We start from the raw sequence: 16,144 nt of genomic DNA, 5'->3' as shown, positions 1-16,144 counted from the left end.
AGAAACATGCGCTGAACCACCAATTCTAGAGATTTTCTTCCTCTAGACACAACACTAAGGGATAGAGCTAACCATAAATACAAGATCCTGTAAATGACAGGATTACAACGCTTTGCAGGCAATGTCAAACTAAGCCACTATTCTAAGGATCTAGTGACATTCTATGTAATCTAGAACAGATTCCAAATTCAGTTCTCACACTATGGGTTTGAATTCCCGATTTCCTACTTGGGTTTCCCATCTGTGTCTGCACAACATCAGAGATTACTTACGTGCACATAAGCTTAAGAAATGCCAACACTTCTTAACATGAACTTTGTTTTGGTTTGGGAAATGTTACTTTTTATTCCCAAGCAGAAATTGATTTTATCTAAAACGCAGACCTGAATTCTGGTCTCTCAAACACAGACTCTTAGAAAACAGTTTTTAGGGGTGCTGTGGCTCAGCCAGGTAGGTGTCCAACTTTAGCTCAGGTCACGGTCTCATGGTTTGGGTTGTGGGTTCCAGCCCTGCGCTGGGTTCTCAGCACAGAGCCTGCTTCAGGTCCTCTGTCCCCACCTCTCTCTCTGCCCCTCCCCTGCTCGGGCACCCGCACTCTTTCTCTCTCTCAAAAATAAACATTTTTTAAAAATGGCTTATAGAAGCCTGACAAAAGTTAAAAAAAGTAAATAAAACCAGTTTTTATATTCCAAGATAGGAAGAAATATCTAAAAGTAAAATGAAAATAACTCCTTACGGGTCAAAAAGTTTCGGATTTGCTTGATCAGATTTCTCAGGTCCTCATTGCTCTTGTCCACTTTTTCTTTGGTGGCATTGGTTTTCTGCAGAACATCCTGAGCATTTTGTTTTGCCTCGTCTGCCCTCAGTTTCGCTTCAGAGACCTAAATAGGAGGAATAAATTACCCAGGGAACAGCTTCACTCTTTCTAAAGCAGACCAGAATACTATAAATGGTCCAGAAAATGATGCTGAGAAACTATGCATTTGGAATCCGGGCTTTTAGAAACAAATGTCTTTTCATTCAACCGCAGTGTATCCCCATAGAGGCTGGAAGTACTCAGTATACAGATTGCTACATGATAGTCTTCTACAGACAGGGCTAGGGTATAAACATTTGTTCTAATGTGTTTAACTCCTCCAGAACATCTGGTGGCCTATAAAATATTTTTTGGGGGTACCAATATAAATACTTCAGTTAACTTTGTCACTTTGGAAAAATCAATGCTCAGTTCGTTGCTCGGGATGAGATTTTTACAGCACACCTGAATGTATTCAGAAGCCTGGCCCCCTGGTCAGTAACAGAATTATCTCAGATTACAGTCAGGAGGAGAAAGCACGTTCCTAAATCATCTCTGAACAAAACCGCCTCGTGTATTTCCCTGACCTCACAAAAACTTGAACTTTCCTATTTGATGGTGACACTCGCTTTTCATTTTACCATTTAGAACTGATTTCTCCCCTCCCGATCCTCCTCCAGTTGGTCACTGCGAGCAAACGCCAGGGCCGTCGGCCTAATTACCATCTTGGAGAGCTGCTCCACCTCGGCCAGGGCGCTCAGGACATCGCGGTCAAAGTCCATGGCTTTCTGCCAGGCACTGTGGGCGACCGTGACCAGGCCGCCGCAGCCGGGTCCCCCACACTTCTTCTCTCCTTCGTCAGTCCTGCAGTTCGGGCCGCCACACTCGGTCTCGGAACAAGAGGCCCCCGGAGGCGTCCCACAGGTCTGCAACGAGCCAAGAGGCAGGCACGGGCCTTCAGAGAGGGAGTCTGCAACAGCTGTGCAGGGCCTGGGTGGCCCGGGGGGCCCCAGAGAGCATGTAGGTGGTCCTCAGCAAGGGTGCTGGAGAACACAGTGTTCAGGATGGAGAGAGGAGCCGAGAGCTCAGGAATCATGGCCAGGGAAGCCATGAAAACTTAGGACGCTTCGTCAATACCTCCTGCCCTGATGAACTGGAATAGCATATGGGCGCTGTGTGGGATGCAAATGTTATCTGCTGGGTCAAGTTGAAATCTGCCCAACATGGGAGCCAAAGAATGCTTCCCCTTGATCCTAGACCATTGGATTAACACAAACAAGCCTCTAAGAGGTATTGACAAACTTTTTTAGACCTGGCATCTGATCTGTTTTGGTCAATAGGGTGACATAAAAGGCCCATTATCTGGCCTTTTAGTACCTTCAAATCTTGGGAAGACAGGCTCACTGTGCATAAAACAGCCAAGAATAGGTCAGGTACTGTCAGGAAGAAGGAAAGCAGACAGAGGAGAGACTACTGACGGCTGCAGCTGTAGTTGGGGAAGGATGTCCTTGCTGTCTGGTGGGGTTTGAGGAGGGCAAGTGGGGGAACATTCCAGACGTGAGAGGAAAACAGAAAACAGTAGGGGCAAAGGTGGATTTCACTTTTACAAAAAGCAACCCCCCGTAATCTTCTGTCCCCAGACTTCTCCTCTTCCTTACCTACCAGAAACTTCCAAGGATCAGGGCCTGGCCACTGCATGCACATGCACACTGACAACTTACAAGTCTGCTGTGTGATGGGAAAGGCTGAGCAGGGAGCAAACTGCAGAACCGTCCTCTCATATTGAAAAGAGGCAGTGAGAAGCAGGTAATGCTCCCAAACAAGGAAGGTATTCTTTTTAAGAAATAAAGTAGGTTTTGAATAAATAGCCAACTCCTTAGACTAATAATTTTCTGGTACTTATAATCCCATTAGATCTCAAATTAACAAATAGTTTTGGGGCACCTGGCTGGTTCCGTCAGTTAAGCGTCCTACCTACTTCAGCTCAGGTCATGATCTCCTGGTCTGTGGGTTCGAGCCCCGCATCGGGAGCCTGCTTCAGATTCTGTATTTTTCTCTCTCTCTCTGCACCGCCCCCCCCCCCCCCCCCGCTTGTGCTTTCTCTCTCTCAAAAATAAATACTTAAAAAATATAGTCTTTCATGTAGCTGGCTTACAGAACATAAAAAGCTTCAGAAAACAGTTTATTCTGCATTGCCGTAGGAGAACATGAGCCGTAATCAAGAAGAGAAGCAGAAGGCCTCAGGGAGGCCTTCTAAAAACAACCTGACGACACCCTAGGAGATCTGTTCTATTTCAACCCTGCAAGCAGGAAAAAAACCAGATGCAAAAACAAAAGAACTGAAGGTACTCAAAAAACACAAAGGGACAAAAACCTCTCTACCCAAGAAATACCAGTATGGAACCTGTAAAGGGAGATCTCATAGGAGAATTAAATACCTGCAGTGAGCGAACAGAAGCCAGCTCATCCCTGGGCAGTTCACCCAATGGAAAAGCAGGTACCAGGAAGGGCCCCCATTCGTATGGCCTGATCAGGCAAGGGACCCTTCACGCCCTCCCTTCCTAGACACCTGTTGCAACAAGCAAACCTCCTTTAGCATGATAGCTGCTTTCATTTTAGTTTGCGGAGATTTTTATCTGTGATTACTGGTTTTTACTAGAATTTGTAATGTAGGACTCAATCCTGGAAGGAAAGAGAGAATTGGCATTTCACGCCTATATGTAGTGACTTTGTCCCCTGTGAAGTTTACACGTTGCTCTGGGCCTCGATTTTTCTAATAAGCCACGACAGGAGTGATCCGCCTTACTCCCTCTTTCCACTAAATGCTATGACGCTTAATAATCTATCACCTTGTAGGCATCCATTACGTTGGGCACAACACAGTCGTGACAGCGTGTTTTTGCCAATTTCAGAGACAGCGAGATGGGGGGAAGGTGAGGAGGCCAGGAGGGAGGGGACTTGCACTAAAACCAAATCATAAGGAAGCCTGAACCGTTCGCGGCCTTCTGTGCACCACCTGCCTCCTGCTTTCTACTGTTCCTAAGCTAAGAGAGCACAAGCCTGAGTCTATAAACAATACGCTCCAAATTCTCCCAATAGGTATCCTTCCGTGAAAAATGGTAAGGAAGCAAGAGGAAGAAAACAAGCAGAGTTTGGCTTTTTTTTGGCCCTCTGCCAGATTTTCATTAAACTCAACTACTCAATTTCATTTGGCTCCGGAGTTACTTTTTAAAAGCTTCTGGGAAATGAATCTACTTTCGAGGTTGGTCTCAAGGTTAATCTTCACCAGGTAAAGTTACTGGAACAAAGGAACATTTTTAATTTACACCCAGAAAAAAAATTCTTTTGCTCCTGTAATTTTTTTGAAGAAGCCCCACCACCCCCCCGCCCCCAAATATTCTTGAATGGCTCCACTGTGAAGGAGTTTGCATTTGGAATCAGAACTACGTGAAAAAGGGAGCACCTGGGTGGCTCAGTTGGTTAAGTGTCCGGCCTCGGCTCAGGTCATGATCTCGCAGCTCGTGAGTTCGAGCCCCATGTCGGGTTCTGTGCTGACAGCTCAGAGCCTGGAGCCTGCTTCGGATTCTGTGTCTCCCTCCCTCTCTGCCCCTCCCCCGCTGTCTCTTGAAAATGAATAAACCTTAAAAAAAGATAATAAAGAACTATGTGAAAAAAAAATGTCTACAGTTTAAAAAAGGTTAAAATCTGAATAAGAAGTCACTGATTCAATTTAACAGTCTGGTCTCCTATCCAAGTACTAACCAGGCCCGACCCTGCTTAGCTTCCGAGATCAGACGAGATCGGGCGGGTTCAGGGTGGTATGGCCGTAGATTCAATTTAACAGTCTGGGAAAAGAGTCTTGATTCTTTGTATCAGAAAGGAACCAGCTAGCTGGACGTGGGGGAAGGTTGGAAAGGCACCCACTCTTGTTTTTATCTGGCTTGAAGGTGGATACCCATAGGGGGTCCAGAGACCTGAGGCCAGGTTCACTCCCGCTGGTTCATTTGCAAAATGAACAGTAGGACTGACAACACAGGGTGGGTTTCCTTCCTAATTTGCATCAGAGCCTGGAGACCAGACCCTCAAAACCTTACCATCTCGGCAACGGCTGAAAGGTCTAGACTCTGTAGTTTGCCTGCCAGTTCATCCAGAAGGCGGGCCTGTTCCTCTTGTTTTTCCCTGAACTGGGATTCTCGTTCCAACAACAACTCTTCTACTCTGTCCCGAGTGAGAGTCGACTGGTCCACAGTGCTGTTGGAATCTGTGGTGGAGGCGTTCACCCTCTCCTCTGCCTCTAGAGACATCTGGAAATACTTGGTGATGCTATCCAAGGCGCCTAGGGCATCAAATGAAATGGCCCGCAGTTAAACCTCTCGTCCTCGTGCCCGTAAGGGATGCCCGTATTTGGTGTCTTCCAGCCCTCAGTTTACTGTATGGTTTTGTTTTAAAACTCAAGGACCAAAATCTTTACGAAGACCTGGAAATTTCCTCTCCTGAGCAATGGCTACGCTTTGTCCTATTAACAGCTATTTCTGGCCAAATATCTGGATGACAAATCAAGTCAATCATGCAGATGTCTGCATACAGGCAACTTTCCAGTTCTTTCTCAATAGCTAGTGGTGTCAGGCAGCCTGCAGATCACACGTCCAGATATATTTTAATCTTTTCTTAGTCATGTGACTATTTAGATCCACTCAAATGACTAGTATTACATATGTAAAACAGCATGGCATGTTTTGGCTTTAAGGACCTAGCCAGAAAAATAAATGATCATGCGTACAATAGGATGGTCAGTGCTATCTAACACTGCAGAAACTGTTCCCTGAACAGGCAGCATTCTTGAATATAAAAGAATTTGCTGAAGTACCAATTTAATTTCCTAACTATTCAGAAGAGCCCATTTCCAAGAAAAGCCAAGGAGGTTAAACCATTCACTGAAAAAAGCCTGGAAAGGGACGCCATTCTCACACACGATGACTGCTGCTCACTCCATGGTGTCTCCCTTTGTCTCTCTGTGCCCCGGCTCCCACATTTGTAAATGGGGACTGTAATCCTTACTTGTGCCAGAGACTCAATGAGAAAAAGCTTTAAAATTACTAGAAAGCATTAACTTTTACTCTCAAAGTGCTGTAGTAAAAGGTTAGACAGAGGGGGTTAAATCCTGTTGTCCAGGATTGCACATTGGCACAAAAAATGCTCACCCCGAATATCTGAGTTTTTGATAAATTCCAACTGCTCAGCAAGCTCTTTCACTGTGTTGTCTAGGCTTTCTGCTTCTGTCTGTAGAGAATCTAGTTCTCTGGCCGTGCTGTTGCTTTGGGAAGCTGTGTCAGACAATTTCACTTCTACTTGAGCCATCTTGTCTGTAACATCTTTGGTTAATTTCCTGTAAAGAGAAGGGTAAGTTTCTGGAAGTAAGAGCAACCAAAGGGGAATTCTGAAGTCTCATTTTTTTTTTTTTTTAACATTTTCTACAAATACTGTCCCCATTACTCTGTAACTTCAAACCAACTCAGTACTTTGTTAACTATTTACTTCCGAGTACTAGTTTTATTCTCTTCAACATTAGGAAGCTGTATCAAATCCACCAATTTTCCTTTCTTCGAAGACCTGGAAGAAAAGCCTAGAAGCACCAATCAGCAGCGTTGTGGTGGATGCATCAGAAGAGGGATTCCGAACACTTGCTGTCTTCTGAGCAAAGGTCCAGAGCATGGAGTTCCTGCCCTGTATGTGGGCAGGCTCCAAGCCCACACAACCCCAGAGCTCAAAAGACCTAACTGACGCCAGTGTAGAATTGTGCCTCCCAGCCACCTGCCAAAAAAGCTCTTCTCCAAACCTCAGGGATCCCCTTCAAGATGAGACATGCATAGAGGAAGCCCCACAGCCACCAGGAAGACAAAGAGCCACCCACATGAGCTCTCCATACATTCCGCCTGAGCAAGGTCCCATCAAAGGAGCCTCCTTGTCCACCGACAAGCAACCCTTTTATCTTCCGTAAGAAAGAAGGTAGTTATCTCCCAGAATGGACTTGGAAACACATTTAGCTTTCACAATATTTCATTTGGAATCTAAACCCAACTGCATTCTCTTCCGTTTGTCACATCTCCAAAGCTGCATCTGAGGCATCTATTTGGATATTACTTATATATACAGTGTGTGTGTGTGTGTCTGTGTGTGTGTGTGTGTGTACATAGATAATCACAAAGAACATAATGTTTGAGAAGACCTTAGCTCTGGGCTTTACTGGGTCACCTAATTGAATATAACTGTCTCCTCAGGGAGGTAAGAGTCAGTATAAAACATGGGGAAGATGTACAAAGGCCAAAAGGCTGGGGGCCGTTAGAAAAATGCTATTTAAAGCGGAGATAAAAATCATGACCCGACTCAAAGGAAAAGTGCTTAAAAGGATTTGTAGGCTAAATTGCATTTTATAAACTCAACCTTCTTTTCCTGAGGCAATTATAATATAGTTTCTTTTCTCAGTGCTCTTTTATTCATGTGTTGGTTCTCAGCAGGCTTTCATTTCTTCCCAGGTCTCCTACAATGTTACAATTTTTAAAGGAATCGAATCTAACATTGTATATTTTTTAATAACCGCCACTTTGGATCCTAAGACCTGTGTCCTTGGATGTTGTGTTGACACAAGATTAATCAAACCACTTTCCCTGAGCGATTACAATCTACCCGATTAGATGAATAGTGAGGGTAGAAACAGTCATTTCAGGAATGTAACCTCTCTTCTGGCAGGCTCTCAAAGGACACCCAGATTGTTGTGTTCTCCCTTAGGTGCAGGAGACTGAGGCCAAGAATCAGGTCCTAAGTGGCCTGCACTCGGACGACAGCCTTCTCAAGCTTGTCGCTACGTGTTAGGAGGCTGAGGGCACCACCGTCTCTTTAATGAGGTAAAATCCCTCACTGAATGCATTATCACCCTGCAGCAGACATTTCCGAACGTTCTCTGTCCCAGACACAAGACCTCCAGCCTGGAATCAAGGACCCGTTACTTGAAACCTAGGAGGTCTAGGAAGGACCCCCCACAAGGTGCCTAAGCGCATGTCTGCTGTTCCCTTGCTGCTGTTTACAACGCAGAGGTGAAAAGTCCATCTGTCTTCTCAGGCTGATTCAAGTCCCATGACAGAAAATCTTACTATGGTTCTGTCATAACTTACAGTCACCTCAGTGTACAAGGATTTAGCTACGAAAGAGTTCCCCTTGGGGCGCCTGGGGAGCTCAGCTGGTTGAGTGTCCAGCCAGCTCAGGTCATGATCTCACAGTTCGTGGGTTTGAGCCCCACATCGGGCTCTGTGACAGATCAGAGCCTGGAGCCTGGTTCAGATTCTGTCTCCCTCTCTCTCTGCCCCTCCCCCGCTGGTGCGCTGTCTCTCGCTCTCTCAAAAATAAACATTAAAAAGAAAGAAAGAAAGAAAGAAAGAAAGAAAGAAAGAAAGAAAGAAAGAGAAAGAAAGAAAGAAAGAAAGAAAGAAAGAGTTCCCCTGTTTGGGGGGCCCGTTGTGGAAGAGTAGTTGCAATGTCTGGGAGCAGGAAACATGCAGAAAAACGATCCCCCAGAAGTTCAGCACGACTCAGTTCTCTCTGCTCTCACTGGCAAAATCAACACTATGCAGAGAGAGCATTACCCAGAGACGGGCTAAGAAGAGAATTTTTCACTGTAGAGAATTTGTTACAATTAAATGAAGGAAGCACTGCCCTAGTGAAGCTGCGGAGATCGCTTGGAAATCGGGAGTAACCCATCTCCTCGGGAGGAGAAAACCTCCCCTTGTATGCATCGTGCGTTTGGCAATGACACGGTCACTTCACAGATCAGTCTTCTGCTGCAAGGTACAGACAAGGTACTGTCCTCCCCTGGTCCACAGGAGAGGAGAGAGAGACGCAGGCGTAAGTGAGTCATGCAAGTTCTCAAGCCAGCGAGCAACCAAACCACGGCTCCGTTACGGATCCTTGGTTTCCGAACTCAAAGCTCCTGCCATTCTACTCCCTTGGAGCGCTGGCTACAAAGGGGGGCAGTGGCTCTAACATGCTTTGTCAATGTTCACTCGCCCCATGCCCGGAGTAAAGGCTGCCGGGAAGCCAGTGCCCAGCATCTGTTTTCACTCACGGGACTAACCACACCTTCCAATGGAGGCACCCAGCGGGCATGTCTGCCCTTTATTCCCCAAGTGGAAACATTACCGTGGGCGCCTTCTCTGGCTCAGGAACTACTTACTCTGCTTCCTCAAAGAGATCCCCGATGTTCTTCAGCGGCTCCGTGGCTGGGCTCTGGGCCAGGATGTCTCTGATCTCATTGACTTTCTTCTCCACCGAGTCCACAGTCTCCCGGTAAGGCCCAATCACGCCGCTGATTTTCAGGGCCTTGGCTTTCTCCAGGAACTTCTGGGTCCGATTGGTCAACTCGGCGACGATCACATCCCACACGGCAAAGCACTGGTGGCAGGGAGTGCAGTCGGGGAAGACCCCCGAGTACCCGCGTGTGCATTTGTCACAGCGCGGGCCCTCGACACCCTCCACGCAGACGCACCGGCCGGTGGACTGGTCACACTGTGGTGTCTCGATGCCCCTGGGGTCACAGTCACAGGCTGGGAGGGAAAGAGCAGTGCTGTATGATCCCCTAGATCACGAACCTCAGCGACAAGACCTGGCATTCAGAATCCTCAGTCATGTTACAATGGGAAGGCGTCAACCGGGCAGTTTACCAACGGCTCTGGTGGAGACTAGACCAGCCTCCTGGAGCACGTGTTACCCTGACACCCGCTCACCCCTTTACAGCGACAGTATTGATTTTTCTCCAGTCGACACTCATGGTACCCAGCAGCGCAGAAATGGTTTATGTGCCTGTCACCGAACTCTCACGATAACCCGACGGGACAGGGGACCTGCCCCAAGCGTCACACCAAGGAAACGGCCGGGCCCGGATTCCAGTTGAGCACATTACAACTCCCGTCCGCTCTTAACCTCTGGCCTGCCTCTGCCTCCCTCTTACTCTGACTCCCCCCCAACCCCCCCACCCCGGATGCCAGCAGCACAGGCAATTCCGGTGGCATCCTGACGACATGAACACCTGCTAACACACCTCGCCCTACCTGGTCACAGAACTGGTGACTGCGCGATGAAATGCAATGAACCTGATAACGAGAAAACTCAATTGAGAAAAAAGTCCTAGGAATCCTAAGTATCTAGTTTAAAGGCTTTCCACTAAGTGTAATGTGTGGATATCTGCCGTTGTGACGACCAGCCCGCCCCAGCACTGAGACCGCAGGCTCGTGAAATGTCAGAAGTCAGAGAAGGGACCTGGGAACCAGTCAGCCCCAACTGCTCACTGGCCCAGTAGGGCTGGCATCTCAGCCAGAACCAAATGGGAAAGGGTAACTAACGTTGGCGGTCTTGGCTAATGGAGCTTGGCCGACATTACTTACCACGGTGCGTGTGCTACTGACCCCTGGCTTAGAGCCCCAAATCTCAGGGGGCCAACTTATTTCTGTATCAACACCTGACGCTTGCAGTATTTGTATACTGTCTAAAAAAACACAAGGCCTGTACAAACATCTCTGGCCTTAAATCCTTTCTGGGAAAAGGTAAGGGAGTAAGAAAAAAAGAAAAAAAAAACACCCCCAAAAGTCCCCCAAAACAAATATATTATTTCCCTAAATAGACTGAAGACTCCAAGAGCAGGAGTACATCTTAAATTTTTTTTTTCTTTTAACAATTTTTTTTAATATTTTATTTTTGAGAGAGAGTGAGTGGGGAAGGGGCAGAGAGAGAGAGGGAGACACAGAATCCGAAGCAGGCTCCAGGCTCCGAGCTGTCAGCACCGAGCCCGACGTGGGACTCAAACTCACGGACCACGAGATCATGACCTGAACCAAAGTCGGACGCTTAACCGACTGAGCCACCCCGGCGCCCAAGGCAGGAGTACATCTTAGATCATTTTTTCCATCCTCTGCACCAAGCCCAGGATTAACCTGCAACTGGAGTTCAACAGTCTCTGCCAACCGAGGCTCTAACCTCATTTTCCGTACAGGCACGCAAGGGACATTTACACCCCCACCCCCACGAAAACAAAATCACCCTACTAAAAATGCCAATGTCGACTGTGGCAAAACACAACACATTCATACTCTCAGATACTGTTATCTATTTGTGTCCGTAGCTGCAATTGGTCCCTGCAAGACTTTCTCATCAAACATCGTCCACAACCAGTTTCACAGATGGTCCTGAGATTTGCTCGCTGACCTCCATGCTCTAAACCCAGAGAGATGTGTTTGTGGCCCATTTTTCTGATCCCCACCCCTCGCCCTACCTTCTGCCTTTTATCATCATTTATCTTTCATGGCCTTTGTTGGCCAACGCCACTCCACATCCTTGAGCGGCAAGCCTGAGCAGTGCAGCGGTCAGCGTGCCTGGCTGCGAGTCCTGCCTTCTCCACACCACAGCTATGCAACTCCGGGTGCTGAGGAAACGGAGTCACGGCCTCCACATGGGTACGATGGATCCCACCTACCACACAGGATCGCTTTCAGGATTTCATTAACAGCTTAATTCCAAAGCGCTTAGAGGAATATCTAGCTCATTGCAAGCACTCAAACATTTTTATCATCATCACTTTCTGTGTTCCGTGCAAGTGTCTGGGTGTTTCCTGCCCAGAGTGTTGCCTGACTGCATTTCCACTGCGGGCGGGGGAGGAAAAGAAAACCTGTCACGGCCTTGTGTTTATCTTTGTATATTTGCCAATAACATGAGTTTTTCAAAGATTTAAACTATGGAATATTCTAGTCCTCAACCTTTGGGGTTTAAAACATAGCATTCCATTAGTGCCCTGGGTTCTCAAAACTAAACTTTTTTTTTTTTTCCATTAAGTATATTGTTTCTTTCCAGGCATTTCAGGCATGTTTCATTTTTCCTGTTTTTTCGGGGGAACATGCCCATGAGTCAGGGAGCAGCCTGAATGAGCTATGAATAACTTTACATGTGTTCCCTACACCATTATTTCCAGGAGATGTTCCCGGAGAGAAGGGTTCCATGATCAGTAAATTCAGGAAAAATCATCCTGTTGAAGATTCCAAACAAACAGCAGCGTGTTGAAGACTCAGAGTAATTCCACAGGAGAAGCCTTGTTTCATGTTTTTACCCAGTTGTATCCCAAACACATTTGACCATCGAATCTTCTAGTGGAATACCAGGTGACACCCCAGAGAAACAACGGGGAAGGTGTGGGAAACCACAGCCTTCACCAGTTTCGGAGATCAGAAGAATGGAAAGAAATTGAATAATGAAGAGTTTACATTCTTTAAGTTTTAGGAATGGGTTTCCATGTCATTTTGGTAAAATTCAGCCATCTTTCAGAAAGCTGAAAGTTACGTGGGTCATCTAAGTCCTAGCCTGTCAAACTTGGCAGTACATCAGAATCACCTGGAGGGTTCACAAAAACGCAGACTGCTCCCCCAACTCCCCAGACCCAGACTCAGAATCAGTGGGTCTGGGATGGGACCTGAGAATTTGTGTTTCTAATGGATGTCAGGTGCTGCTGACACTGAGGGTCACTGGATCCCATTTTGAGGAGGACGGATGGTGTTACTTTGCTACCTGTTCTAGCTTTCTTTTTGTACGTGAATGTGTGCTTGTAGGGGTGAGAGGAAGACAGAGGGAGGGAGGGAGGGAGGGAGGGAGAAGAAAGAGAGAGGGGGTGGGGGGTGACAAAGGGGGAGAGAATGGGGAAGGGAGGGGCAGGGAGGAAGGAGGCGGGAGAGAGCAAGAGCGTGTGTGTGTGTGTGTGTGTGTGTGTGTGTGTGCTCATCCTTCAAAGGGCGGAGCCGGGGCAGAGTCCTGACCTTGGAAGCTGACCGATGTAGCCTGATGCACAAACCTAGCGACCTGTGTAAGAAGAGGAATACATGACACCATCTGTAAAAATGGGATTGCTCCTGCCCCGCTCATCCCAATGGGCAGACCCATGGGGGCCCTAGGTGGCCCAGTAGACCTGTGCCTGCTTGGTCATCTCTCCCAGGCGTGGGACACCTGAGGCAGATGGCGCTTATGCTTTCACTTTGCTTCGAAAATTCCTTCTTTCCCATAGATAGTGCAAAGGCACACATTCATTCAGTCCTAAAGAGGTTTTTACTGGTTTCATGCTTGGGGCAAGGGATGGGTGCACATGTTGCATTTATTTTTTAATGTCTCTAATAATTTTTTATTTCCTTCAGTGGTAAAGGCACTTCTTGCACTCATTCTGTCGTGGGCATCTTTGAGGGACAGACCCTGGCCCCAAACTGTAGGATTTAAAACGCAAGTGCAGGGGTGCTTGGGTGGCTCAGCTGGTGAAGCGTCAGACTTAGGCTCAGGCCACGATCTCACGGCTCGTGAGCTAGAGCCCCGCGTCGGGCTCTGTGCTGACACCTCGGAGCCTGGAGCCTGCTTCTGATGCTGTGTCTCCCTCTCTCTCTCTGCCCCTTCCCCTCTCGCGCTTTGTCTCCCTCTCAAAAATAAACAAACGTTAAAAAAAAATTAAATAAAAATAAGTAAATAAAAGGCAAGTGCAGGGGTGCCTGGGTGGCTCAGTCAGTTACGCATCTGACTCTTGATCTTAGCTTGGGTCTTGATCTCAGGGTTGTGGGTTCAAACCCCCCAGCAATGAGGGCACCATGCCCAGCGTGCAGCCTACTTAAAAAAAAAAAAATAAAGTCAAATAAAATAAAAATAAAAGGCAAATGCACTCCCCTGAGGGCTTTCCTCTTTCTCTGGGGATAGGGCCATAGTCCAGGCCAGCCCTCTAAGGAGTGGAGTGACAGGACCAGTTTAGCTGAACTGACCAATATTCCTTTCCTCTGATTGGAAAGAGTCAAATTTCACAGATGGAGTTCACAGACTGCAGTTTCATTACTGAGAACTTCAACCCCGGAAAGGCACCCGAAGACTACATGCATCAGGTTTTCATTTCAAACCGAAGCAGGGAAACCACTAAGCTCCTGTGGACGCGTGCTTCCCTCCCTGACTCCTGGGGACGCCTGCGAGGCAAGCACTACAAAGCCCACATTTACAGCCTCGTAAAAGGACCTACCCTAAGAGCACGTCCCGCTGAAGCAGCAAGGTTGGTTCTCACCTGTCCACTGACAACTTCACGGACACCGAAATTGTGAAGGAGACCCTCCAATCCTGGCTCACGTATGCTGGGGTCTAAGACTCCCACACTAACCAGGCAGGCGATCTCTGACGAGGGCCAAGGGTTGTGTCCTCTCTTCAGAGGAAGGGCTCGGGGCATGGGTGGACCTATAGCTCAGCACTGCTCTAACAAATGGGATTCTCTGGCAGAGGACCAAAAACTTTCTCTTGGAAAGAAGAAGAAAGTGGTTAGCAGAAGTTGTGGCCTCACCTTTAAGGTGAACAAATCACGGAGATGAAGACTAGCATTTTAAAAACGAGATGGGGGGGCGCCTGGGTGGCTCAGTCGGTTAAGCGTCCAACTTCGGCTCAGGTCATGATCTTGCGGTCTGTGAGTTCGAGCCCCGCGTCGGGCTCTGTGCTGACAGCTCAGAGCCTGGAGCCTGTTCAGGATTTTGTGTCTCCCTCTCTCTCTGCCCCTCCCCTGTTCATGCTCTGTCTCTCTCTGTCTCAAAAATAAATAAACGTTAAAAAAAAAATTAAAAAAAAAAACAACAAAAAACGAGATGGTCATCAGGGTGCCTGGGTGGCTCAGGCAGTTGAGGGTCTGACTCCTGGTTTTGGCTCAGGTCATGATCTCACAGTTTGTGAGTTCAAGTCCCGAGCTGGGCTCTGTGCTGACAATGTAGCACCTGTTTGGGATTCTCTGTCTCCCTCTCTCTCTGCCCCTCCCCTGCCTGCTCTCTCTCTCTCTCAAAATAAATAAATAAACACTAAAAATAAAATAAAAACGAGACTGTCATCAATTTTGATGAGCCATAAGAATCCCACCTTCCTCTGTAAATACATTCTCGGTTATGTGGTCAGTAGGTCTCCTCTATTTTTCCCAAGTTGTCTCCTCATTTAAAAATGTGATCTCTAAGAGATAGGTAAATGACCTGTAATGCACCCATTTTATAGATCTTGAGGCCTGGAGGAACACACTGGCAGGTCAATGTCAGAACAGGAAACCTCAGCCTCTTTATCAGTAGGTATAACTATCTTCTCCGGGGCCCTCCAGCAACTGAGCAAAGTCTGTCCCCAGTGGCCTAGCGTTCAAGGCTTTCACAGTCTGGTAAAACCTAATCTCCCCATGGGTCCCCATGGATGGTTTCCTGAGGGCACCCCTGCCCCCCACAGCCTCGCTGCTACATTCTTGTCCTTGAACCAGGACATGAACTCCTCTCTCTAAATATCTTTCATCAGGAATCACAGGCCCAGGCAAAGAACAGGGACAATGGGTCACGTGGACCTGACTTCAGAGCCCAGATCTGCCCTCACCTGTGCTTTGTCTCTGGGCAAGCCACTTAACCTCTCTGCACCTAAGATTTCTCAGCTGTGAAGTGGAGGTTACATGTGTCCTCACAGATTCTCTGCTGTCAGGATAGAACCAAGAGCAGGCACAGAATGTCCCCACAAGCACTCCGCACACCGCAGATTCTCTGTGGATGGCCACCAGCGCGAACCTTCTCCCCGGCCCCTTGCTGAAGGGCTCCAGATCCTGCGGCTCTTGCCTCCTCTGACAGGTGGAAAGGTCCGTACCGCTTTCCTCCTGCCTCTTGCGTCAGGTTACTCTACGTGCGCCATTTCCTCAGGCGGCCTGCCAGCGCCTGGCGCTTCTCTGCTGCGTCCACTCCCCACCGGACGGCCATGCTCAGTACTGTGTTCATATCCAGCCTTCTTCCTGAAACTTAAATCTGCCTTGGGACACAGAAAGTGCGACATCCTGGGGTGCCCGGGGGCTCAGTCGGTTGAGCGTCCGACTCGGGCTCAGATCATCGTCTCCCAGTTCATGAGTTGGAGCCCCACACTGGGCTCACTGCCGTCAGCACAGAGCCTGCTTCAGATCCCGTCCCCCTCTCTGCGCCTCCCCACTTGCGCTTTCTCAAAAATAATCATTAAAACAAAAAAAAAAAAGCAAAGAAAAGCAAAGAAAATGCTCTATCTAAATTCAGGCAACGGGGTTATTTTCTTCTGTCTCACACCCTGCCTCAAAGTAACACGGGGCTCCAGGATTTGCTATAATGCCGAAAGGTTTGCTGATTCTTTACCCAGGAACTTCCATTTCACCACAAGGGACATCGAAACATTTTAGTCTCTTAAATGTGATTTCGCTTTAAATTCTCCGCCTCCTCGGCCCCACCTGTTTTTCGGTCTTGCTAACTTCGGTTTGGGGATGAAAATTGGGCAATAGCGACT

The 16,144-nt window shown here is 47.7% G+C and overlaps 1 protein-coding gene across 1 annotated transcript in view; it reads right to left on the bottom strand.

Annotated features, from left to right (window-relative positions):
* Positions 1-16,144, bottom strand: part of LAMB1 (laminin subunit beta 1) — a 74,495-nt gene that overhangs the window by 6,325 nt on the left and 52,026 nt on the right. Inside the window, exons 24-28 of the mRNA XM_045494435.1 lie at positions 9,021-9,390; positions 5,998-6,182; positions 4,891-5,132; positions 1,519-1,722; positions 737-881 (exon numbers count right to left, since the gene is read on the bottom strand). Of these exons, the coding sequence (XP_045350391.1) occupies positions 737-881; positions 1,519-1,722; positions 4,891-5,132; positions 5,998-6,182; positions 9,021-9,390 (1,146 nt within the window). The remainder of the gene's footprint in view (positions 1-736; positions 882-1,518; positions 1,723-4,890; positions 5,133-5,997; positions 6,183-9,020; positions 9,391-16,144) is intronic.

This window comes from Leopardus geoffroyi, chromosome A2, assembly GCF_018350155.1.
Source record: "Leopardus geoffroyi isolate Oge1 chromosome A2, O.geoffroyi_Oge1_pat1.0, whole genome shotgun sequence".
In the NCBI taxonomy this organism is placed as follows: domain Eukaryota; kingdom Metazoa; phylum Chordata; class Mammalia; order Carnivora; family Felidae; genus Leopardus; species Leopardus geoffroyi.
The sequence above is the reverse complement of the archived record's forward strand: the minus strand, read 5'-3'. Positions and strand labels throughout refer to the sequence as shown.